The sequence below is a fragment of the Magallana gigas genome, chromosome 3 (assembly GCF_963853765.1).
Source record: "Magallana gigas chromosome 3, xbMagGiga1.1, whole genome shotgun sequence".
NCBI classification, from domain to species: domain Eukaryota; kingdom Metazoa; phylum Mollusca; class Bivalvia; order Ostreida; family Ostreidae; genus Magallana; species Magallana gigas.
Window position 1 is genome coordinate 41,428,561 of NC_088855.1, and position 27,175 is coordinate 41,455,735.

At 33.9% G+C, this 27,175-nt stretch overlaps 1 protein-coding gene and 1 non-coding gene across 4 annotated transcripts; both read right to left on the reverse strand.

The window, feature by feature from the left end:
* Positions 1-26,906, reverse strand: LOC105338117 (uncharacterized). 3 transcript variants are annotated; one of them, XM_011443113.4, is made up of 12 exons: positions 26,343-26,906; positions 16,383-16,568; positions 15,878-15,967; positions 15,448-15,513; positions 12,949-13,216; positions 12,559-12,656; positions 10,114-10,243; positions 5,032-5,142; positions 4,776-4,899; positions 3,930-4,358; positions 1,776-3,677; positions 1-1,573 (listed from the first exon to the last, which is right to left on the reverse strand). In XM_011443113.4, the coding sequence occupies exons 1-12, from the start codon at positions 26,837-26,839 to the stop codon at positions 1,416-1,418; spliced, it is 4,059 nt and encodes a 1,352-aa protein (XP_011441415.3). In that variant the 5' UTR covers positions 26,840-26,906; the 3' UTR covers positions 1-1,415. The 3 variants fall into 3 exon arrangements, with proteins under 3 accessions (XP_011441415.3, XP_034299304.2, XP_034299303.2); XM_034443413.2 differs by having other exon boundaries at positions 1-1,570; positions 15,448-15,516; XM_034443412.2 differs by having other exon boundaries at positions 15,448-15,516; positions 26,343-26,905.
* Trnat-ggu (transfer RNA threonine (anticodon GGU)) lies at positions 25,323-25,395 on the reverse strand. Its single transcript has one exon. It is a non-coding gene; the product is annotated as a tRNA-Thr (tRNA).
* Positions 26,907-27,175: the final 269 nt, after the last annotated feature.

Below are 27,175 nucleotides of genomic sequence, written 5' to 3' on the forward strand. Positions count from 1 at the left end.
ACCAGTAGTACAATTTTATTGATCTCCATTCCAGAAACATACATCCACCTTTCTCTAGGTCACAATTCAATTTCATACACAATACACCACACTTGTTTTCTCCCTATCCAATACAGATTCGTACGGTCTACCCAATCTTCACAGGAATATCATTATTTTGTGTAATACATTGAGGTTCATCAGAAACTCCACAGGAAAGAGCACACCCAATGACTGCAATATCACTCGGACAAAGAACACACCCATTAACTTTTTCAGCTTTCAGTAACCGTTAACCAGATGCTGCTTTAAACTCATCATGCATTTGAGTTGCTGTATTTTTCAACCATTAACAAAAACTTGACATTAGACATTCACAATAAAAAAAAACAGCAATATGCTGTGCACCAGCCTGCAAAGAGAAAGTGATACAGAGAATATATACAAGCTTGGGAACTGAACACTAACTTTTGTGAAACTGTGAGGTCAATACAAATATTGCATATAGTTACATTACAATCACTGTTACACAGTGAGGAAAAATTTACTCGTGTTACGTAAAACATATGTGTAACACCGAGTTTTGTATAAATTTGGCACTATCACAAAAATTAATGTTTCAGACAGACTGATGTAATATAACAGAAAACAAAATACACAAATTGGTACAAAATCAAAATAAGTTATACCAGGGCAAATCAAGCACCTTTTGTTGAATAATAAATTATGAAAATTGGATGGAAAGACATTCTGAACATTTAAATGTAAATACATGTAAAAAAATGTTGTAACTCATTTTGAAATTGACCAATAATTGTCAGGGACTTCAAAATTAGCAAGTTTTTGTAATCCCCAACACATCATTAAGAAATTGTTTATAGAGCTTCAAATAAGTTTTAACATAATCAAAAATTTCCAACTTAAAGGTTTACATCTTACAAATATAATTTATATAAATTAGTTCCAGATATATATAATTCTTATTTGAAACTCTTTCTTTTGATATACATGTACATAACATGAAAAACTACAATTAAAATATCTTTTTAGTGTATTATGACACATATAACTGTGCAAAACAAAGTCTTCTAGATAATTTTTTTTTGATAACACATATCATCTTTCAAAAAACACTCCTGTTTTGTAACAAAATTCTTTTAAAAAAAAAATTCACCTGCTTTTTACAAATTTATACAGATATACAAATTGAAAAAAGTACATGCAATTTTTTTTTTTAAAACAAAATCTTATTGAATTGTAATATACCTCAGCTGTGCTTTCCTTATCAAAATTAGTTTATTTGAACTTCTATGAGTTGTCAACCCGAAAAAACAACAGAATGGCTTAAGATATGCACAAGATGGATGATATGAGATTTTTTAAAATGATAGCCACTTGATAATTTACATAGATCTTTATGAAAGACATGCAATGAATTAAGTTCTCTTTGTTCTTCGCACTGGTTTTCTGACAGGGCGGGCCTTTTGGTTATTTCCCGTTCCAACATTGAAGGAAGGAGTTGATCCTCCAAAGCTAGGTTGGGGAATGCCATTTCCACCTGGGGTTCCAAATGAGACATTATTCCCTCCACCTGCTAAATGCAAAACATAATCTGTTTAAACAGTCTTTTGTAAATACAGACATAAAAATAAGAAACAGGTTTATTGAATTGTTAAGCAAATATTTGAAATATTTCTGGTTCTCAAAGACAAATTCTGTGTTTTAAAAACAAAATCTTGAAAAATACACAGTATCATATTCCTCTGTTTCACGTTATTAAATTTAAAGCCACTTACCTCCAAAGTTAAAAGATGGTGTTAAGGACTGGGAGAAATCATAAGGTTTGGCTGGTGTCGACTGGTTGGGTGTAGCACTGTTGTTCTGGGGAGTTCCAAAATTAAACCCACTAGATGGAGCTAAACTTTGAGAATTTTTCATAGGAGTAGCCATACCAAAATTAAACCCAGTATTACTGCTAGTTCCATTTGTTGATGCAAAAGATGGTGTGCTTGCTGACTTTGTAAACCCTGGTGGACTTGTTGCCTGTCCAAAAGCTGGTGGGGCTGGCTGCTGACCAAAACTGAATAAAGAATTAGTTTGTTGTGTTGAAGATTGTTGTCCAAATGCAAATGATGGCTGAGAAGTTGCTTGTCCAAATGCTGGTGGGGCTTGAGTGGTTGGATTCTGTTGTCCAAAGTTGAAAGAAGGTTGTGCGGGGGGCTGCTGTCCAAAACCAGGGCCACTGGTGCCTTGTCCAAACCCAGCTGTAGATTGGGAGGCTTGTCCAAATCCAGTGGCTGTTTGAGATCCTGCTGGCTGGGCGAATCCACTGGTGCTTCCAAATGCAGGAGTAGAGGATTGTCCAAAAGAAGAAGAAACCTGAGTAGCGGTTGGTTGTCCAAACACACTGCCAGCAGTGGTGGTGGATTGACCAAATGAAAAGGTGGAACTAGGCTGGGACCCAGCTGGCTGTTGTCCAAAGGAAATTGATGAAGATGCTGGAGGATTCTGACCACCAGCTCCAAATGCAAAAACAGATGTTTGTGGCTCTGTCTTTGTTGTTGGTGTAGAACCGAACATCACCGAGGTTGCTGGAGTACCTGTTTTACTTGTACCAAAATTAAACATCCCCGCTGTTGAGCTAGTAGAAGCTCCAAAGTTAAATCCACCTGTTGATGAAGAGGTTGTTGAAGGGTTTTGACCTCCAAATGCAAAAACTGCTGGGACTGCAGTGGTTGATTGAGCTTGAGCTGGATTCTGTGTGGCAAAGTTTAAACCTCCTGTTCCACTAGCAGTGGTTGTTGGCTGTGCACCAAAGTTAAATCCTCCTGGTGCAGCTGAAGTGCTTCCTCCAGAGCTTAAATTGGTTGATACGGCAACAGGAGCTGAAGGCTTACTTCCAAAGTTAAAGGTGCTGCTACCTGTACTTGGTGCACTTGAACTATTTCCTGTACCAAAGTTAAAACCACCAGTGGAACTTGCTTGAAAACTAGTTCCTGCTCCAAAATTGGTCCCACCAGGAGCTGCTGCCACTGTTGTTGTGCTTGCTGGCTGATTGTTGAAGGAAAACCCTCCAGTTGATGGTGCTGTGGAGGATGCTGTTTTAGACTGACCTCCAAAATTGAATCCACCAGACGCAGCTGAAGTGGTAGCTGTGCTTGTTGTTCCACCAAAGTTGAAGCCTCCAGCAGATGTACTTGAAGTTGTACTGCTGACTGAGGTTAGATGACCACTTTTTGTAGTCCCACCTCCAAAGTTGAACCCTCCAATTGATGGCGCACTTAAAGTGCCATTGCTTACAGGTGCAGAGACATTTGAAGTCTGACTCCCAAAATTGAATCCTCCAACACTGGAAGATGATGCAGCTGTAGGGACTGTTGTTGAAACACTAGAACTTTGGCCCCCAAAGCTGAATCCTCCATTCGAGCTTTGGGCAGACAATACAGATGTAACAGAGTTTGAAGATTTAGCTGATTGGGTTCCAAAACTAAATCCATTCTGTCCACTTGGTGAAGAAATAGATGGCCCTGTCAGTCCACCCAAAATAGATGGTAGAGCAGATGATACTTTTAATGTGGAGTTAGAGCCATTAGACAGTATCCCACTTATGCTAGATGAGACTGAAGTTGTATTTGAAAAGGAGGATTCTGTTGAAGATGTCTCCGTTTTCGATGGTATTGTTTGTCCAAACTGAAACCCTACATAAACAATAAATTACAGTTTAAAAGATACATCCTTATTACTTACGAGCTTTTGTGCTTTGTTTAAAGGAACAAATATACTATGAGGTAAAAAACAATATCAACATGTGAATTATTCAATGACAAATTTGAAAACGTTATTATATTATGAACAGAGTTGGTATGACATGTACTGCCTGCATGTGTAAGCTAATTTCTTCAACATTTTTATACATATTATGTTTGTCCTCCATTTAAGCACAACATTACCTGCTATAGGGCTAGTTTTTATAGAAGATGTAGAAGCTGTTCCTATACTAAAAGGTGCAGCGCTGGCTATTGCTCCTGAAGCACTAGTTACTGTGGTTGTTCCATTGGAGAGACTGGCCATTGAACCTGGTCCATTTGTACTACTTGGGGAACCACCAAAATTAAATCCAGCAGATGGCAAAGGCTTGCTAGCTGGTGATGCAGAACTAGTAGATGCTGCTGTGCTTATAGCAAACAGACCTGGGGTGGGTGCAGACGCAGGTGTATTAGCACTTGGAGTTGCTGTGGTAACAGTGGTAGCATTACTAATGGGGCTAGTGGCAGCCAAGGATACTGCCTTGGTGGTCCCAATAGATACTGGCGTAGTACTTATTGTTGAGGGTGTTATACTTGCTACTGATGGTGTTGAAACATTAGTGGATAAAACATCTGCAAAATGAGTAAATGAAAAAATAGTAATCACCACACTTCTGAAATTTTAAAACAACTCGTACAGATATATCTTTGATTGTTGCAAATCATTTGTATTAAGACATACGAAATGTAAGTTAGATAAGCCTCTTGAAATTAAAACATCCTAAAAAGGGATGAACACCTGATTTTACCATTGTTGAATATAAAAAATTAGCCAGAGTTTCTAAATGTAATTCCATCTTCTAACTTTACCTATAGAAAACAGCAGAGTCTCCACAGACTCTTTCTCAGAATCTCCACTAACTGTACTGATAGACAACACAAATGAAGCTGTGTGTACCTGCACTAACTTAACTGATAGAAAACACAAATGAAGCTGTGTGCACCTGCACTAACTTTACTGATAGAAAACACAAATGAAGCTGTGTTTACCTGCAGTAGAGGACTCTTTCTCAGAGTCTCCAATCTCTGACATCATATCCTGGGCCCTCTTTTCCTCCTCCTCCCTATCTTTATCATAATCTTCAATCTTTGCATTCACATTTGCTTGTGGTACCTGCCACACAAAAGAAACACAACAATGGTTTAATTATATCTCAGAAAAAAACACATTCCTTGCACGTATTTTTCAATTAACACCAAGATTTCTCAATTTTTGAATAAAAAAATAAAAAAAATGGCCACTAACATCTTCGTATGTTTTGTTGAGTCCTGCATAAAGGGACATGTCTCGCTTTCTTGCCGATAACTTCTCTGTCACAGCAACACGCTTTGGAGTCCGCACAGACTTGTGTGTGGTCTACAATGAACAGGGGGGAATATACAACACCAAGGTCTTAATCTCACACTACATAAAATAAAAGGTGGAGTGATTGCTTTATGACATATATGAAACATTTATATCTCAGGGATTTTTATACTATTTCATTTTTGGCTTTTAATTACAGAACAGAACGTAAAAAAAGAAAGTATTCTGATATACCGGTACATTATAATGTACTTATTTGTCAAGATATTTGACTATTCAGACTCCACAAACATTTTTAAAATTTGCCCTTGCAATTTTTTCCTATTCTAAATCAAACAAGAGGCCCATGGGCCACATCGCTCACCTGAGGAACAATAGGTATGATAAAATCAGATTAATGGAGTCATAATACAAACTATCTGGACAATGTACAATAATACATGTAGATCCTGTGTAAATAAAATCCATTTTCCCCTGGATATTCTTATGTTTATAATCATTAGTCCCTTTTCTAACAGGATAATTTTATAGTCATATCATATGTTGAGTATTGCAGTTCTCAAAAAGATCCGTAACAATTGTTTATATATGGGATATAAACGTACATCAAACTCTGAACCTTCTCGTGAGGCCAAAGAATTGTCCTGGGGCCAAAGTCTTAACAATTATAAAGAAAATGCTACTTTCAGTTTACCTACATGTATATATATTTTATATATTTAAACATTACAAATTATTGTTGTAGCTTATTAAGCAGATAAATGTTAGCTGGTTGATAAATTGTTTTAAAATGACCATTTATATCAAAATGAACTGTTTATTCAGCAATCGGACCTGCATGTGCAATCACCATCTCCATGTATGTCACCATTACAGATGTTATTAATAGATCTGTGCAATAGGTCCTGATTTTGGGCCTGATTGAGTTAGCCTACCATGTATTCATTTGTAATTAATAAGCATTTTAAAATACGTGATTAACTACTAGTCATTAAAAAAAAATAAAACAACTTATCTTGATGATTTGTTTCACTTTTAATTTTTAAAGACCACTGCAGCCCTATTGAAGCCATTGTTGTACACATGTGCGCTTTTCATGCTGGTTATCTCAGACATAGCCTTGGGGCAAAGAAATATACTGTTCTGAGTAAATGCCCCTATTCCCTGTGATTAGTCACCCCTTTGAGCTGTTTAAAGATTACAGCTATCAAGAAAGTATCTGCGTCACAAACATTACATCGCAAAGTTACATTAAATACAAAAAATCCTATATATAGTATAGTAGATTTCCCCTTAAATTACCATGACAGTTTGGTTAAAAGTATTAGTTCATATTTTACACCCAAAATTCTTTTTCATGAACTGTCAGGTCCTAATGGTGAGTGTTGCATATTATACACAACTCCTTATTATATTTGGCAAGTTAAGGTAACTGAAATTAGATGCAAAGAAAACAAGAGGCCCATGGGCCACATCGCTCACCTGAGGAACAATAGGTATGATAAAATCAGCTCAATGGAGTCATAATACAAACTATCTGGACAATGTACAATAATTCATGTAAATCCTGTATAAATAAAATCCATTTTCCCCTGGATATTCTTATGTTTATAATCATTTGTCCCTTTTCTAACAGGATGATTTTATAGTCATATCATATGTTGAGTATTGCAGTTCTAAAAAAGATCCCTAACAATAGTTTATATATGGGATAAAAACGTACATCAAACTCTAAACCTTCTCGTGAGGCCAAAGAATTGTCCTGGGGCCAAAGTCTTAACAATTATAAAGAATCATTTGGCTGATTAGTTTCTGGGAAGATTTTTAAAGATTTACCCTATATATTCCTTTGTTAAACTTTGACCCCCCCCCCCCATTGTGGCCCCACCCTACCCCTGGGGATCATTATTTTCACAACTTTGAATCTACACTACCTGAGGATGCTTTCACACAAGTTTTAGCTTTCCTGGCTGATTAGTTTCTGAGAAGAAGATTTTTAAAGATGACTCTGTTTATTCCTATGTAAAACATCGACCTCCCATTGTGGCCCAAACCTACCCCCAGGGGTCATGATTTTTACAAATTTGAATCTACACTACCTGAGGATGCTTCCACACAAGTTTTAGCTTTCCTGGCTAATTAGTTTCTGAGAAGAAGATTTTTAAAGATTTACTGTATATAATCATATGTTAAACTTCAATCCCCCATTGTGGCCCCAACCTACCCCCAGGGGTCATGATTTTTACAACTTTGAATCTTCACTACCTGAGGATGCTTCCACACAAGTTCCAGCTTTGCCGGCGAATTAGTTACTGAGAAGAAGATTTTTAAAGATTTACTGTATATATTCCTATGTTAAACTTCGATCCCCCATTGTGGCCCAACCCTACCCCCGGGGGTCATGATTTTCACAAATTTGAATTTACACTACCTGAGGATGCATCCACACAAGTGTCAGCTTTCCTGGCTGATTAGTTTCTGAGAAGAAGATTTTTAAAGATTAACTGTGTATATTCCTATGTAAAACGTCGATCTCCCATTGTGGCCCCACCCTACCCCCGAGGGTCATGATTTTCACAAATCTGAATCTTCACTACATAAGGATGCATCCACACAAGTGTCAGCTTTTCTGGCTAATTAGTTTCTGAGAAGAAGATTTTTAAAGATTTACTTTTTATATTCATATGTTAAACTTCGACCCACCATTGTGGCCCCACCCTACCCCCAGGGGTCATGATTTTCACATCTTTGAATCTACACTACCTGAGGATGTTTCCACACAAGTTTCAGCTTTCCTGGCCGATTAGTTTCTGAGAAGAGGATTTCTAAAGATTTACTCTATATATTCATTTGTTAAACTTCGACCCCCCATTGTGGCCCCATCCTCAGGTGAGCTACATGTAAAAAGGTTAAGTTTACAATTCAATAAGTTGGTTTCTGGAAGAACAGATTTTGAAAATTTTCGTAATAAATATTGACAATTTTTTTTTACTTTTTAAAGCGCTAAGCATAGCTCAGCGCTTTATTGTCGTTAGACTTCAACTTCCGGTGCATCGAATAACCGCCCCCTATAAGCAAAAGTATACATCATTTAAACTGGTTAGGGAACCAGTTTCAGGGGTTTATGCACATAACTGCACGGGCTATTGTGAATCTAATTTACGGGCTATTGTGAAATTAATGTACGGGGCTTACATACATCATTGCAGGGACTGTCATGCAGTGATGAGGAAATATAGTGCGTATACAGAAGCTGAAATGCTATATACATATATTTGTTATATACATACAGAAGCTGGGTTAGCGCTTTTCAATACTATCAGTACTTTGATTTAATCTTTAGCTTTTAAGATCTGTGTACAAACATAGAATTGTGAGCAAATCTCTGTATCTTGCTTATAATTCGAAGCTTAACACTCAAATATGGTTAGTAAATAGAAATTGTAAACAATTAAACACAAGAAACATGCACTACATGTATAACAAATAAAGAACACAATTTATTTTTTCGAAATGAATCATATATATACATGTAGATACCTACATATTTCCGTAAGCGATATCAAACTCTTTTTAAACTGAATAAACTAGAGAAAATGCCGAGCATCTCAACAAAAACCTATTGCATTAATCTACCATTACGCAAAAGATAATGCCGAATTACCGATAGAATGAATTGTATTTCAGTACTCCTACATCAGATTTTGCTTAATTTGCGCAGGTAAACAGTTAATGTAGCTGTTTGATTTACCGAAGTCTCTGTTTGATTTGATACGTAAAAATCACGAAATACAGACGACAGTTTCCAGGTTACAAAGCATAAATAATGAAAACGAAACGAAAATCAGAACAAGCTAACATCAACGTCATGTATGAAAACTGTCAACGCATTGAAATATTTAGCCTCAATTTACTTCACAAAATAAGCACCAATATATTTTTCATGTTTCAAAAAATTCCCTTCATACGCGAACTGTTGCACAACAAGCAAATTCATCATAGTCAGATCGACCCTTTTTCGTATAATGTCATGGCTGCTTTAAACAAAGAACCTCGTTTTAGAAGTATGGAATACGAGTCTTGGTAAAATGGGTACGCAAACCCGGGCCGTGGCAAAATAAAAGCCGGGGCAGATCGGCAATCGTCAATTCCAAATACGCATTATTTTGCAGCAATATTTACAGCAAATACAAATATACTGGTCCATCAAATATCCTGAAATTTTAATGAGATTGGCAGATTAATAACTGCCAATCTTTTGTTTTGCCCAGGCCAAGTCTTGTCTACCCATTTTACCGGATGTCGAATCCGAAGCTATTAACTGATTGAAACACGCCTTTCCTTTATTATTATTTTCGTAATAACTCAGATTTGAAACAGAATTAGACCTTAATTTTTGCAATTTATATTTTCCTTCCCATAAGGATAATTTATGCTAAACTACGTTGAATTGGAATCAGTAGTTCTTGAGAAGAAGATTTTTAAAAATGCACCCCCCTTTTTCTACAGTTTCAAGGTTTTCTCCGCTTTGAATACAGATCGGACTTTTATTTCTGCAATTTATATTCGCCCTCCCATAAGGATGCTTTGTGCCAAATTTGGTTGAAATTGGATAAGCGGTTTTAGAGAAGAAGTTCAAAATGTAAAAAGTTTACAGACGGACAGACAGACGGACGGACAGACGGACGGACGGACGACGGACAAAAAGTGATCAGAATAGCTCACTTGAGCTTTCAGCTCAGGTGAGCTAAAAACTGAGTCGTTACCCTTTGCTTTGTGGGGGAATAACAATTCCGAAATTTTTAGGCTAAAACCCAAAGTTAATTTTTTGGGGCCTTATTCAAATTTGAATATCATGGTTACATCACCATTGAGAATTTATTTTTTGGGGGGGGGGGGGAGGGGGGAGGGGGGGGGGGGGGGTGGTGGTGTTCGTTGTTGAGCTAAAATCAATGTCAGTCAATTTAAGAAATGTGACAATAACTTCAATAAACTACATTATTCTAGTTCTGTATTATTTACCCCTGACTTATTCAGGAACTCAGCTACTGATGTCTCCAAATCTGAGAGCTGACTTTTAGAGGTGTCCTCAGATTTCTGAGCAACCTGGGATGGAACATCTTTGTTCTCAGTCAATAATACGGTGTCAGCACTGTGAAAAATAAAAACAAGTTACATCAAAGTTATATATTCATTAATCATCATAATCTATCTCCATGTTATGTCAATAAATTCAAAAAAGTCTGATCTGGTTAAAACCCATCCAATGACTTTCATATATCTAAATTAATAGGTACAATATATCTTGGAGTAAATAATAATGTAGTTCCATAAATTACTATCTGCATTTGTCAAACACTAATTATCATGGATTTTTGTCCAATCTTTCTGAATTCTTGAAACAATGATTTTTACTAAAAACACGCAAAAATCAAAGAAACCACAGAGTTTCATATTCAATAACTATTTATAGTAAATCACACATACAATTCATTGTTCCCTTGTAAATGCATATACATACCTTAACTATATTCTGACATTTACATTTTGAAATTGATACTAGTATAATATTTCAAAATCATGATGATTCTTACAGTTAACTACTAAAAAATATCATAAATGAATACAAAACATATTTTTGAAATGAATATTAGCACATTTCTATAGCTAATTTACTTTCATGAATCATCTTTCATGAATCATTTAGCCATAGTTCATATCCAAATAAGGACAGTTTCTAGTAGTATTGAATATCACAGCAAGCAGAATCATTGTCAATATGTTCTCCTACGTTTGATTATAGCAACAATTCTTTTGTATTTAATGTTATATCTATCTCCGACTCTTTGCATAGGGATAGAAAACATGAAATTTGTTGGATAAAAATCTGATACAATCACATATTGTAACTAAAGCTTTTTTTCCATGCAAACTATTTTGTAAATCTGAATAATAAAAGTATTTGGTCGCTACATTATTTTCATTCATTTCTCCGCAGCTACAGAGGCATATACCAGTCTCAAGAGTTAGAGTCAGTCGCTTTACACAAAGGAAAAAGAACATACTTTCTACAATTTATTACCATATGTAATTTGTACTTCTATTTATGCCCTTCTGTAGAGCTTATTTCACATTATATTTTTAAAATATGGAATGGTACAAGTAAAAATGGCAAGTGCTATTCCTCCCTTTTGTTCTATAGCAATTGATACACTTTAAAATAATGGTGTCCTTTCTTCTTTTAATCTTCATTGATTGATTACCACTTGTATATTGTTGTAAGTAGTTTTGAAAGTAGTAGAATTTATTCTTTCTTTTTTTTTTTTAAATATTTCTGTTGCAACTAGTTTAAATGTAAAACAATAATATAACAAGATCAAGACAACTCTCCCAACCATTGAACCTCCAGGCCTCCAAAAGTGTACAAAGCTTTGTCAAGTTTAGGTAATTAAACTGAAGACTGTCACATTTGAAACGGTGAGGTAAATATCATTGTTTTTCAAATAATCAACTCTCAAGCATTATGATTGAAATTTACATGTTTTTACATGTAAAATAAAAACTTGTTTATGTTCTTTTTTTTTGGGAAAATTGGAGAACCAAGCAATAAAGTTGTGTCGCCTTATGTTCCTCTGTAAGAATTTTTTACATCATTATTTAAGATATCCTAAAAAACATTTTTAAAAAGAAAAAAATATTCCAAACAGCACAATAGAAAATATATTTTTGAAATTGTTAGAATCATTTTTACATTCAAATAATATGATTATTTTCTCAAATTCATAGGAAAATGTGTATTGCATGTAAAATATCTCGTTGTACGGTAGTGTATAAACATATCAAAAAAACAAGAGCTTGGACTTTGGGTAGTTGAGTCAAATGGCAATGTGATATAGGCCTGTCTTTCACACTGTAGGCCACTCAGCCATGGCTCTTTGAAATCAACAGGTTTTTTCTGACTTTTGAGTGAAGACTACACAATCAGTGTATATTTGCTTGAAACCAGCGTCATTTTAAGTTGTTTTGATGCAAGAAATAGATCATTACATTTACTGAAAGTCCAAGGTCTTGTTAAATGGTTCTAACAAAAACTTTAATTCTAATGTAAGGTAAACTCACCCTTTCCATTATTGTACTGATAGCCCCATTTAGCATAATGATTATTATTGATATAAATTTACATATCAGAGTGTGTCCCAAACATTAATTTAGAGAGAGACTACTTGATTGGAAAAAAAAGAATTTTTTTAAATAAATGATCGATATAAATAGCAAAATTAATCTTCATCTGTAGTTTCTCAACCTTACACAACATAACAAACTTTTAAGTTTCAAAACTAAGGGGAACACTAAAAAGAGAGTGACTGACTAATAGACAGATGGTGGTAAAACTGATAAGACCCCTGTCCTCTGGTCAGGACTTATAAATATCAAACATAAAGCATTGTTGTCCCTGGTCATCCCTACCTGCGAAGCATTGCCTTTTTGGTGACTGGCGAGATGCGGCCTGAAGTATCCTCCAGCACACTATTTTCTTTGGATTCATTTTTCCTTTTGTTCACAGCCTAAACAAAAATATTCTATATTACTTTGTGTACATTTAATATAATCATATTTTCTAGGGAAAAAAAGAACATTAAAGAACTATTTTCATAAACTTAACATATTTCCTCTTCCAAAGGCAAAAGTCTGCTGTTTGTACATCATTTTGAGACAATTGTGAATTGAAAATAATACAAAAATCATCTAAACTTTCTCTCATGTGAAACTTCAGATATCCAAAACACAGGTGAATACATGTATAGTAAACATTATATGATATTGTATCATATGATACAATTATAACATTATATTTACCTGTTTGATCTTCATACGTCGCATAGAACTGAGAGAGCTGGAGATGGAGTTGTAATGTGCTTCATGGCGGGGTCTTTTCTTCATGTTCCCTCTCTCCTCACTCTCTTCCCATTCCAAGTCTGTCAGGTTAACCATGTTTATAGAACGCTTGAGGGTTGGAGTCTTTAGACGCGGAATGGTGTAACCCTGGGTAGAGAGATCAGGCAAATTGTCTGGCAGCGAGGGCAAGGAGGATGTGGAGGCATTGGACTGCTGGCTTTCTTGTCGTCTATAAAAAAAAACCACATACATTCATGTATTTAATTTGTTATGATAAGTTACTACAGCATATTGATAAAAATTAATATGACTTTTACACAAAAGTTCAAGTGGTAGAATAGTAAACTCTCATGATTTTATTAGAGGTTTGCATGAATTTCATATCAAATTAACAACAAAAAAGCTGAAATAGGTTGGAACGATGAATAGGGCAAGGTCTACATGCCAGGAAAGGAAGTATCGACCTAATTTCCGAAAAATATGGTACTATAAATATTTAAAAGAGGACATTTAAACTAATAATGCACTAATTATGGTTAACAAAAATCACAAACTTTAGGTGTACACTTATGAGACAAAGACACAATAGTCTATTTTTTGCAGCAACCATAAAGTCACATCTGTCATGGATTCAAATTACCTACAATATCACGATTTAAATGATGAATTTCAACTCAATGTCTGCGCTAACTTGGTGCAAATAATATCAGATACCATGTCAACCATAGCATAAGATTTTAGCTAATTTCAGGCATCACACAGTTATTCATATCTGTGGCACAATTTTCATTAAACAAAATATTTTTAATATAATAACAATCTGTTTATATGTAAAAACATTATTTACTTTTGAAGTTTTCAATAGAAAAAATTTGTGGATGTCTGAATTCTTAGTTCCACCAGAAGAATGAAGTTAATAAATTAAAAGCTCAATCCATTTATATTTGATGGAAGTTTACAAAATTTTATTTAATACGATGCTTATAATTTGATTATAACGTCACTAAGAAGGGAAAGAAATTTTAAAGAAAGAACAATTCACTGCATATTTTTTCTTCTTCACTCCTCCCAGGGATGGGGTAATGGTAATTTGTAATGGTAATTGAGTGTAATTAATTACAAATTTTGATGTAATTGGAAGTAATGTGTAATTGGCCACATTTTCAATTACATGTAATGGTAATTTAATTAATTACTTTCAAAAAAGGCATGTAATTCCAATTACTTTTCAATTACTTTCAATTACACACTGATGGACATATAAATATTAAGCTGTCCACTACCCATTTTTCCCCACACAATGGTACATTAGGTCAAGTTAGAAGAGTGGTTAGAAAGCATTGAACTATTATTATATATATCATTATGATACTAAATATTTTTCAAAATAATTTTTTTCAGTGATTCAATATTTATGATAAGTTTCCAAAATTTAATTAAGTACATGTATTTGATGATTTGTTTGATCTCTTTTTTCTTAAAAAATACTTATTTCCCTTCTTATTAGAATAATTAGTGTGTCAATTAGCATTAAGTAAGTTTAAAACATCACTGTTTAATTTACATACAAAATCAGTGTTATAGAAATTATATAAACTATCAAGTTATGTTTTGTAATTGATAGCCTAAAATACACAGAGCTAAAATGCATGGCTTCAAATGGATTTAAGTTTTTGATGCCTAACATATCCACAGGGACAACATTTTGATAATTAGGTAGAGAACAACAGGTGTGAATTGTGTTTTGATAACAATTATAGTCTGCCCTCTACCTGAGATTAACCTGTACTTTGGCATATATTTACAAAGGGAAAAAATAGTGTATAAAATGCAAAGGAGAAAGTTTTCATATAAAAGTTTTGCATGCAAGAAATACTTTAGTTGACATGGTAGGTGTAGGTTAAGGGATATGACTTTTAAATGTTTATTGAATATCAGGGTGTATGGGACACAACTCTATATTGTGACTACCAGTACCTGCGTTTTAAAATAAACAATAAAAACCAAATATATATTTTTTCTTTCCAAAAATTGTAACTAATTATCAGAATAGTTAGCAAATTCTCAAACAGTGAAATTATTTTGATTATGAGGAAATTTTATTCATATTATAGATATACCTCCTTAAATGTTTTTGTGTGGTATATAAATCATGGTTTTAGTAAACTTTGATGAAAATGTAATTTGTAATTTAATTAATTACATCTGCAAAGTAATTGTAATTTAATTAATTACATTTGAAAACTCTTGTAATGGTAATGGTAATTTAATTGAAGAATTTAAGCAAGTAATTGTAATTTAATTAATTACTTTCCATTGTAATTGACCCCATCCCTGACTCCTCCCCAACCTTAATGGCCTTGCCTCATTCTTATCCTGGTCTAGTCAACCCCTATACCCAAGCCCATTAAATTTGAACTTGTTAGGCCATTGGCCCTAAAACCCCATTTTCCCCGATACCTTCTCTTTGCCATTTGGCCTTGTACATCTGTGATGGTGACATCCAATCCTTCAATGGCTCTCTTTCTACTGAAATTAATTAGCAGAAACAAAAGATTATATATCTTCTTGCAATCATGATCTTGCTAATAGAATATGACAATATAATGACATTAAGACCACCTCCCCCTCCACCTTCTCCCAAAAAATAAGTTATCGTTCATCAATCAATGACTTGTGCTAGTAGTTAGCTTAAAAATACAACTGAAGTATCTCTTCTACTCCTACAACTATGGAAATCTACTTTCCATAACATATCTGATTTGAGAATTTGTAATGTATGTCATATTATAGTCATTATACATATTAAGGTAAACATTTTAAATTTGTCAATTGTATAAGTACATGTTCTGTAAACAGGTTCACCATGTAATGTGTGACAACTTCTTACCTTTTCTCTTTTAATGCAGACAACACTGACTGTGTGTTGGGTGTACTTGTTTTATTTTCTTCTCTCTGATTGCTTTTCACTTGAAATAATCTGAATTGTAAAATATAACGAGGTAAATTTAAAAATCTTTTAAAAACAAATGCAGATTAATTAACATTTAATAACATACTTTAACATATATATGTACCAGTACCATCTTATTTCCAGTAAGTACCAATGCCCCTTACAATGTTCCACAGTTGTTATTATCACATTATTTATTCTAATTGCACTGTTATAGTAAGGCAAACTACCAGTATGTATCTCATTTAAAAAGTAAGATCTGTTTTCAGTGTAACAAAATACAAGAAAATCTAAATATGCTCATATTTTCTCATAATTATTTTCCAATGAAAAGATCAAGGACAAAATACAACTTTAAGCACTGGCATTTATCGAAATTTTGTTTGGATGGTATGGTACAAAGTGGAGGTGAATCATAAATATCTTTAGAGTTATTTTTAACCTTGTGTTGTGCATTCTTCTAGGATCTGGTGGGGCAATCTTCACAGTATTTGGACTTCTTCCTATGGTTCTTGAGGCTGGAGAATACAGGGGAACTTCTCTCCTCCCAAGTCGCACTGCAGGTAAAAACCCAGCCACGGGTCTCTCTGGATAGGTGGCTGTAACCTCTGGGGTCTTTGGTAAAGGGCTGAAATTTAAAAAAAAGAATTTATTACATCTTTAAACATTCAACTGCCTATGAATCAGAGCACTGAAGCTCTGTTCAGCAACTGCTTATACATTTAGGGTAAATTTAGTATTAGTTAGTGATTGGAACCAGTGAGGATTTCATAATCAATATTGAATAATCAGTTTACCGCAACTAACTATCGATTATTAGTTTTATATTTTATGTTTAGTGCTAAATAAATGGGAATAAACAAGATACAATTAACTGACTTGTTACTAGGCCTTTTGTATTTCAATGTAATTAGTATTTCTTGCCATAAAAATGCTGTATTCAAAAGATTTTCTGTAGTAGGCAGTCCAACATTAATTTCTTAAAAAATGAATATGTTCAAACCCAAGGACGTGCTGTATTTCCTGTGTAAGGATATGGAGCTTGTCTAACATGTCAGTCATTTTCAGACCTTTTTAGTGTTTAGATACTTCGCGTCTAGAATATTCTGTTTATGATATGCGCTCATTAAAAGGGAAAAAAAACTCAACTGATTAATTGTAATGAAACCTTTTATGATCGAGCACTTAGAATGTGGTAACAATCGACTGATTTTCAATTATAAATGATATTTGGAACATCACTTGTATTAGTACATATTCAAAATACTTCCAACTTTAGGCCTAACAAAAAAATAGGTTTGTTTCCGCTTTCCTGACCGACCCCAACTTGAACCCGCCAACCCCAAAAAAATGTTCTGAGTTTTTTTCGTAAATTTCTGTTTTTATTCGTTTTTTGTTAAAATTTTCCTTTTTATCCGATTAAAAAATTTATTGTGTCCTCTAAATTTAAGTGGTAAAAACGCCTATAGAACTTATTTAGATGTCATCAGTATTGTGTAGATGTTTGTTATTTACAAATGGCAGCACGTCCGTGATGTCCTGCCAGTTGAGCTCGAGAAATGTTCCCACCAGCCGGGGAAAAAGTTCATCAGTTCATTATCCTCTGGGCTTTCATTAAATACTTGGGTTTTTTTTATCTTACCCAGTTTAATAGATAAATGGTTTAATATGCACAATTGAACAAATGGAGAGGAAAAAAAAAAAAGCCTACCTACCGACCAGGGCTCACACTGGCTCAAAATTTTGTGTCGCAACCTTTCGCGTGATAAATCATTTTTTCTATCATAGTGTTTATCACCATACTAGAATACTAGTTTAAGATCATACATGTATATTATAGCATACCACAAACTACCATTTTATTATTAAATTATTATAAATATTTATAGAATTATGTAATTAATTATGGATCTATATGGTTGTGAATATTGACATCTTGTGACAAATATAAAGCTTATTTAGATCTTTTTAGAAAATTAGTATTATACAGATTTTATCTTTTAATTTATTTTTTTAAAAATAGAGCAGGAGAAGAGGTCAAATTTGCTGTATTGTAATATTATTCAATCCAAAAACATGATTGTTATTGCATCTACTTGGCTTGTTGATTGGCATATGAACATCATATCTAAGTAGATATATGTAGTTTGTGTTAATTTTGGGAACAGAGGAAATTGTGGCTGAAGGTATTAAATGTAAAGATTGTGTGATTTATATTCAAGATTATCATTCCAAATCATACTTCTTTTGTTTCAAATGATTAGTAATTGAACTGTGACATTTTAGCTTAATTCAAATGTAAAAATTCCAAGTTTGCTACATAATTCTATTTATAGACTACCGGTACCCTTACGATGTCAGAATTTTAAGTCTAAGCACCGTGTCAAAAAAACTTACATAACAATTCAAATTAAGTAATTTTGATCAACCATATATCATATCTTAAACCAGTTACACTTTTTCAAAATATATATTTCATTTTATGCAGTTTTTTGTTGTCCGTATACATATTCTTTGTGAAATGACGATCACATTGTAAGCTCAGTTGATGAAAGGGTTTGTTCCCGTTTTGCACACATTTGAAAATTAGGTATCGAAAAAATGTGTGCGAAACGGGAATTTGACCAGGTGAGATAATTGCTTAATTGCTATAGTCTATATCACAATTCCTGTGAGTGCTATTGACAATAAAATAAATAAATAAAACATGTACTCCCAATACATATTTACATCTATTTTATGTTACAATATGAATTGCATAAAAGCTCATTTACATAACAATTGACCTGCATGTTTTTTAATATAATTTCAAACATTACTATAGTAATTTAGTCATGAACAATTTCATTAATTTATTTAAACAAGAAAGATTATTGCAAAAATGTTGGATATGAAATGCTTTGTTTAACTTGCTGTCTATAAGAAGTACATATACATGTTTGACTTTGAAAAGAAAATGTATTTTTTTATTCAATAAACATAGGTAATCACAGATTACAAAGCTCACCGAGACGAGACATCACCCTTATGAGACTTCACCTTTATGAGACCACCTTTATCATATTAAATAAAAATCATACTTTATGATCTTGGATATTCATGGATTCTGTTTTGACACAATATCGTATATCATCTGTTAAAAAATTGTATGATAATCATATGTTCATATTATGTTAATCAATGCAATAATATAAAATTAAATATTGCATCCTATCATATTTACAACATATATCATATAATACAATAAAATACCATAATAAACAATGATGAGATATGATATTGTAACGTATGATATGACATTGTATTGTGTTATACGTTATTGTATTTGATCACATAATACAGTATCATAATATATAAAACAATATAGTATTGTATTACAATATCATATTACATAATAATGTTGAAACATATGATATTATATTGTATAATATAGTATGATATTGTATGATGCTGTATCATTTTTGAAACATAATATGATATTGTATCATATGATACAATATAATTTGATACAACATTGTATCATATCAAATGACAGAATATTATGTGATAAAGTAAAATATATAATACAACATTATACATATTGTATCATATGATACAATAATATATTTTACAATATTATACAATACAATTTCATGTGATGTGATAATATATCATATTATAAACCAATATCATATTATACAATATCGTATGATACGATATTATATAATAATACAGTATCATATTATACAATTTCATGTGTCTATATAACAGAAACTTATATTGTATTATACAATATCGTATGATACAATATTATAGAATATACAATATTGTATCATAGGATACAATAATATATTTTGCAATATCTTATGTAATAGTATCATGTGATAAAATAATAAATTAATAATACAATATAATATTATACAATATTGTAACATAATATACAATACTTTACATAACGATATCATGTTACAATATTATAACATAAAATTAATATTAAAAAAATTGATACTATATCATATCGTATTATATAACTTTTTATAAAATTACCTATGATATTATATTGTATCATATTAAACAATATTGTTTCATACCATACAATACTATATCATAGGAATCGTGTTATATCATTTATCAACAAACACACCTATCGAGCAGGTTTGAGTGAGGTAGGAGATTTCTATAGCATCCTTGATAATGGAGATCAGGCTCTGCATCTGAAGCAACCTCTGTGTTTCATTTATAATATAGTTAAATCAACTATGCAAGCTATCATCTATAAAACATGTGACCTGTTCCCAAAAAACTAAACCTCATCCAGCATCCGAAACCTATGGCTCAGATTCAGCATTCAAGCCTGTCAGGTGCATCAGTATACATAAGATGCATCTCCATGCAAGTTTGGTGAAGTTCAGACCAGTAATAACTAAGATATCATCATCAGAGGGCACTAGCAATTAAAACCTTAACCTGCTCCAGCATCCGCAACCTATGGCTCAGATTCAACATCCATGCCTGTCATGTGCATCTGTATCATAAGACACACCATCCATTCAAGTTTGGTGAAGTTAGGACCTGTAATAACTAAGATATATTTTTTAGCATCCTTGATAATGGATATCAAGCTCTGCATCTGAAGCTTCCTCTGTGATTCATTCATATTACAGTTTAATTACCTATGCAAGTTTGAAATAGTACTATTATCTATTAAACATGTGACCTGTTCCAAAAAACTTAACCATATCCAGCATCTGAAACCTATAGCTCAGACTCAGCATTCAAGCGAGTCAGGTGCATCAGTATCATAAAACGTACCATCCATGGAAGTCTGGTGTAGTTAGGACAAGTAATGACTAAGATAAAATTATCAGAGGGCACCTGTTTCAAAAACTTTAAACAGCTCTAAAAACCTTAACCTCCTCCAGCATCCAAAACCTATGGCTCAGATTCAGCATTCAAGCCTGTCTGGTGCATCAGTATCATAAAACGCACCATCCATGGAAGTCTGGTGAAGTTAGGACAAGTAGTAACTAAGATATAATCATCAGAGGGCACCTGCAACAAAAACTTAAACCAGCTCTAAAAACCTTAACCTCCTTCAGCATGTGTAACCTATAGCTCAGATTCAGCATCCAAGCCTGCCTGGTGCATCAGTATCATAAGACACACCATCAATGCAAGTTTGGTGTAGTACGGACCAGCAGTAACTTAGATATTGCTATCAAAGGGCACCTGCAACAAAAACTTTAACCTGCCCCAAAAACCTTAACCTCCTCCAGCATCTGAAATCTATAGCTCAGATTCAGCACTAAAGCCTGTCTGGTGCATCAGTATCATAAGACACACCATCCATGGAAGTCTGGTGTAGTTAGGACAAGTAATGACTAAGATAAAATTATAAGAGGGCACCTGTTTCAAAAACTTAAACCAGCTCTAAAAACCTTAACCTCCTCCAGCATCCAAAACCTATGGCTCAGATTCAGCATTCAAGCCTGTCTGGTGCATCAGTATCATAAGACGCACCATCCATAGAAGTCTGGCGAAGTTAGGACAAGTAGTAACTAAGATATAATCATCAGAGAGCACCTGCAACAAAAACTTAAACCAGCTCTAAAAACCTTAACCTCCTTCAGCATCTGTAACCTATAGCTCAGATTCAGCATCCAAGCCTGCCTGGTGCATCAGTATCATAAGACACACCATCCATGCAAGTTTGGTGAAGTACAGACCTGCAGTAACTTAGATATTGCTATCAAAGGGCACCTGCAACAAAAACTTTAACCTGGTCCAACAACCTTAACCTCCTCCAGCATCTGAAATTTAGGACTCAGATTCAGCATCCAAGTCTTTCAAGTCCATAAGTAGGTCCAGATGCATCATCCATGCAAGTTTGGTGAAGATAGGACAAGTAATAGCTTAGATACAGGACCTGCAACAAAAACTTTAACCAGGTCCGGACGCCGACGCCGAGGGTATAGCATAAGCTCCCCCTGACTTCGTCTCGGTGAGCTAAAAATTGCTTTTGCTGACATAAAGTGAGGAAATGTGTCTAGTGAAAACGCTGCAAAATATTTCTCATTTATGCTGTGGCTTGTATAATCGAAGAAAATAGACAAAGTTGATGATGGTATGATGATAAATCAGCAATTTTATATGCTTCAAAACTGTAAAACCTATCAAATGAAGACCTAAACCTTCTTCAGATTGAAGTATATAGAATCAATATTCAGTACCCCATCATCTTCACAACGTCTTGACCTGAGTGGAAATTTAAGACTAAAATATCATTATCTTTATTTTATCAAAAGAAAAAAATGGCGATAGTTATTAGTTGTTAGACCTTAAACACAACAAAATACAATTGTATCTATATTCTTCATGTTTCATCGTAAAGGCGCTGATAAAACACAGGCGCTGATAAAACACAGGTAAAAATCCAGGTAAAATCTTTGACTGAAAGCAGACTATAATTGCTATCAAAACACAATTCACACCTATTGTTCTATACCCAATTATCAAATGTGTGCAAAACGGGAACACACCATGAAAGCATTAGATATGTCCGTGGTTAATTACAAATCCATTTAGCTGTAATAAGGTGTGAAAATGACCTATCATTTTTTTAAAGACTGTTGTGTATACCCCGCTTGCAGATGGCTTCCATCGTTTACCTGGTGTCATTGTCTTAAGTCAGTCAAGCGTAAAGTCCAGCTACAGACTGTCGCTTGGAAGAGGTTATGCAATCAAAACAAAAGGCTAGGTGATTTTCAATGAAATCTGGGTGTCGCATTTTACAAAAAACTGTCGCATTTAATTCTGAAAAATCGCAAAAAGCGACAAATGCGATGGGCAGCGTAAGCCCTGCCGACCCTAATTTTTTTCAGCCTGAAAGCGGAAACAAACCTATTTTTTTGTTAGGCCTTATCTTGTATGCAGCAATTCTACAATATAAATCGAGATTACAATACTGTCCCATTTTCTATTTCAATCTCTTTACACCAGGAATGCGTATACTAACTAGCTAAGTATTCTCATATATATACGCCCCCGTTTACACTTAATATTTGATAGCTCTCGGTCTGAAAATTTTTTCGGATGGATGACATGGGAGCTACAGTTCTGTACATGTTAAAAAGTTGCTGTTTACAGCGCACATAAAAATTGCGCTAGTTTCAGACGGATTATTCCTTATTTCTGAATATATTCTATACAAATAATTCCTTGGACATTTTACTACAGATATCGTCAATTCACTTGCATCTGATATTTTATTAAACACCATCACTTGCCCCGTTAGGCGAAGTGGTGCAGTTTGTTTACAAGAAAAAATGGCAGGTCCTGATCTGCATGTGAATTACATACCGGTACTTCATTTTCAACTAGTGTTGAAAATTGGAACAATTTTACTATCGATTATCAAATTGAATCGGCAGCTCACAATCGATTATAAAATCGATTATGTAAACTTTCAAATTCCAGCAAAGATTTTTTTTTTCATCCTGTCAATGAGTGAAAGATACCAGCATAAAAGAAAAAACCTTTTTTAAATTCATAATTCGTATATAAATTATTATTTGCATGAACTTATTTTCAAATGAATTAAATATTATACTTAGAGGCCAACCTAGGGCAAAATTTTAATTGATATTGGATTAGAAGCAAGATAATAAAAATAAAACTTCTAAAATTTGTAAAACCTTATCCAATTTGTTAAATTTAATTGATCTGATACATTCACACATTTTATACATTAAATGTTTTGTACTTCCTTAAGTTAAATGACAAATAAAATCAGACCATGTTCTTTTCTGTATTTTGGAGGTATTAGTGCAACCCTTAACCCAATTACAACCGTTATGTAGCAGATCTGTTTAATTTTGAAGACAACTGTAAACAAACGTTTTATAATTATTTTTGCAATAATTTGGCAGTATTATTAACTAATTACAAGTTTCAAACTATAATTGTAATAATGGCATGAAACGTAATAGACATCGGTTGTAATTTTCAATGCACAGTATCACCCGTTTTTATAACACATGAAGATAAGACAGTCGCAAGTTACTAATCACAACAGGGTCTAACTGAGCTTGTGAAAACGTCTTATGAATTTGATAATTGTCATTTTATTGCATTTGGGTTAAATTCACAAGATCGTAAACTCAGAATAAAGTGCGACTTCAACTTCTCTTTTGGAGGAAATTCCGGCGAAATTCCGATCACAAAGCAAGTCGCCCCCTAGGTTGGTCACTGTATTAGCTGCAGGACTGTAGCTCCCGGTCTGAAAAAATTCGGATGGACGACCTGGGAGCTACAGTGCCTCCCATAGTAAAAAACTGCAATTTACGGCGCACAAAAAATTGCGCTAATTGTGGACTTATTAACCTTATTTTTACACAAATTCTGTAAAAATAATTTGTACCATTAAATTCTTCAGCCAATTTACTACTAATATCGTCACTTTACTTGCCTCGGACTTTCTCTTAAACATGATAACCGACCTCGGAAAATGAAGTATGTTAATTTACGTCGAGATCGAGAGTCGCCATTTTTAAATGTAAACAAACGTGCACCACTTTAATTTGCAGGGCTGTGATGGTGTTTAAAAGAATATCAGAGGCAAGTGAAGTGACGATATCTGTAGTAAAATGTCCGAGGAATTTTTTGGGATCAAATATGTGTACAGAACGTGATCGTAAATGAGATTAATCAGTCCACAATTAGCACAATTTTTTGTGCGCCATAAATTGCAGTTTTTTAATATGGGAGGCACTGTAGCTCCCAGGTCGTCCATCCGAATTTTTTCAGACCGGGAGCTACAGTCCTGCAGCTAGTCACTGTATATAATACCAGAGACATTAATAACATGTTATCTATGTCTCTGGTAATACTTAAGTCTTTTTATGGATATTGCTACGCAGTAAAAGGTCATCTGTCACGTGACTGAATTTTCGCGACTATCGATGATAAAAACTTACTATCGATTGTCGCTGACTTGCTGCCTTCAGTGACGATTTTTCGATAGTCCGCGACAATCGTAACAACACTATTCTCAACGGTCTGTTAACATCATTTTTAAAAGAAAGACCGAGGCAAGTAAAGTGAATATCGGTAGTAAATTTACTAAAATGCCTTAAGAATTTAATAGTTCTTGTTTTTTCCACAGAATTTGTGTAGAAAAAAGGTAAATCAGTCAAAAACTATACTGGTTTGCAGCATGCAACTAATTCTTGCCAAGTACTTTTTCTTGCAAGTGCATTATTACATCAGTTTTAACACATACAGAACTGTGGCTCCCATCACATACAGAACTGTGGCTCCCATGACATCAATCCCCAAATTTTACTTAGACTGAGAGCTATAGACCTGAAGTTAATATTTCAATGTAACAGGTGGTGAAAAGTCAAGTCTCAACCAGGACTCGAACCCAGGGCCTCTGGCGTACCGTGCCAGCGCTCTAACCACTGAGCTATTGAGACCCGATATATTGACTGACAGTCACACACCTGTGAACCCCGTAACATAATTGTCACAGTTCATATTAATTTATTTATTTAATGTTCATCAGCGCGCATTGCTGATAGAACGCATTGCTGTATGTATGAATGAGTGCATGTGTGAATGTTGTGATAAGTCACATGGTTTTTCCATTTTTAGGATTTAGTGACCAGGTACATGTATACATGTCTCATTGACCAATGACAGACGACTTTTAACTCATTAATATGCATGTTTTATTAACTTCGCTCACTATATAAGCGCAAGTCCCGCCAAATCCAGTACCCATAGATTCTACCCTTTACGGCGCTAGTATCATTTACTGTTATATTCCATTCCTGATCTTCAAAGATTCAGTTATTTATTTATTATTTAAATTCCTGGATACCTGGTAAGATCACTGTTAAACATAATTTTATAATATCATATTCAGTGATACTGTCGGTAATATAATTTGGAAAACCATTGTGTTTGTAATTTAGTTAAATATGTAGTACATGTAATTGTCTCTCGTCAACGTGTGTGTATTGTGTTGTGAATGTGTTTTCTAGGTTTCTTTTCATATAAAATATAAAAGCAAAGTACGAATCCAGAGATTTCGTTATTTATTTAGCGACCCTGTGACAAAGGCCCCCACGTTGGGACCAAATGTAACAGGTGGTGAAAAGTCAAGTCTCAATCAGGACTCGAACCCAGGGCCTCTGGCGTACCGTGCCAGCGCTCTAACCACTGAGCTATTGAGACCCGATATATTGACTGACAGTCACACACCTGTGAACCCCGTGACATCAATATTTATAATTTAACTAATATTCTTGTGTTAAAACTATATTGATTCATTGGAATGAAGAGAGATCTCAAAAATCAGTTTTCAAACGTTTGAATAGGCCTACTTACATTTACAAAATATCAGAAATGATAAACTTACCTCCTAGATACATTATCAAGACCTAGTGCTCTTCTTACGGTAGGTAAGAAAGGTATATATTTCAAATGACTGTCTGTAATCCTTGAGGAATTAAAATCGGTTCTTCTTCCCGAAAATGAATGGTTTCTTGAAACTGCATTACGATTTCGAATTCTGTTGTCCGTTGGAAACTGAGGCGATGTGGCACCGGTCCTCCACGAAGAGGAAGCATTGTTATTGTTCACTTTTGATTTTTCTTGGAATGATCTGTTAAAAAACATGTTTGACAGAATACCATTGGTGGTTGTTAATTGTTCCTTTACGTCGTTCTTTCGTTTTTTACGTTGTCTCTCACCCGCGCGAAGCCCATCCGTTGACCATTTTTCAAATAAAACAATTGAGCATAAAATTGAAAACGATATAAAAATAAAAGTCTTAAAAGCTATGATATTGACTAAAACTGCAATAAAAAGGACTGATGCTGATAAAAACACCCTAAAATCGATCATAATTTTCATACGTATTTCATTTTCACGCGGTATCGTCGAGATTAAAATATGGCTTCCGGTAAAGATTTAAACGATGACGCCGATCCCGACAACAATTCAACGTTCTGCTGAATATTGGAAACTGAACAACATATTTCAAACCAGGCATTCATAAATACTTGTACCTTAATACAATGAAGTTCTACGACTGGCAGACGATCAGTGATTCCGGTTTTGTTTTGTTAATAAATGAGTGTGTTGTTTGGTTGTTTTTCTTTTTTCTTTCGAAAAATAAAAAGCCAACTTTAATTATATATAAAATATATTAAGTGGCTTAGCTAAATGTGCTCATTTTAAATGTTTAAT

Bases quoted from the DNA above. Each gene is read 5' to 3' on its own strand.
- LOC105338117 (XM_034443412.2), bottom strand. From the start codon at position 26,839: ATGAAAATTATGATCGATTTTAGGGTGTTTTTATCAGCATCAGTCCTT. The intron at 15,968-16,382 runs GTTAAAAATAAC...TTTACAATTCAG, and splicing joins AGAAGAATGCACAACACAAG to ATTATTTCAAGTGAAAAGCA. The intron at 4,359-4,775 runs GTAAACACAGCT...CTCATTTTGCAG, and splicing joins GAAAGAGTCCTCTACTGCAG to ATGTTTTATCCACTAATGTT.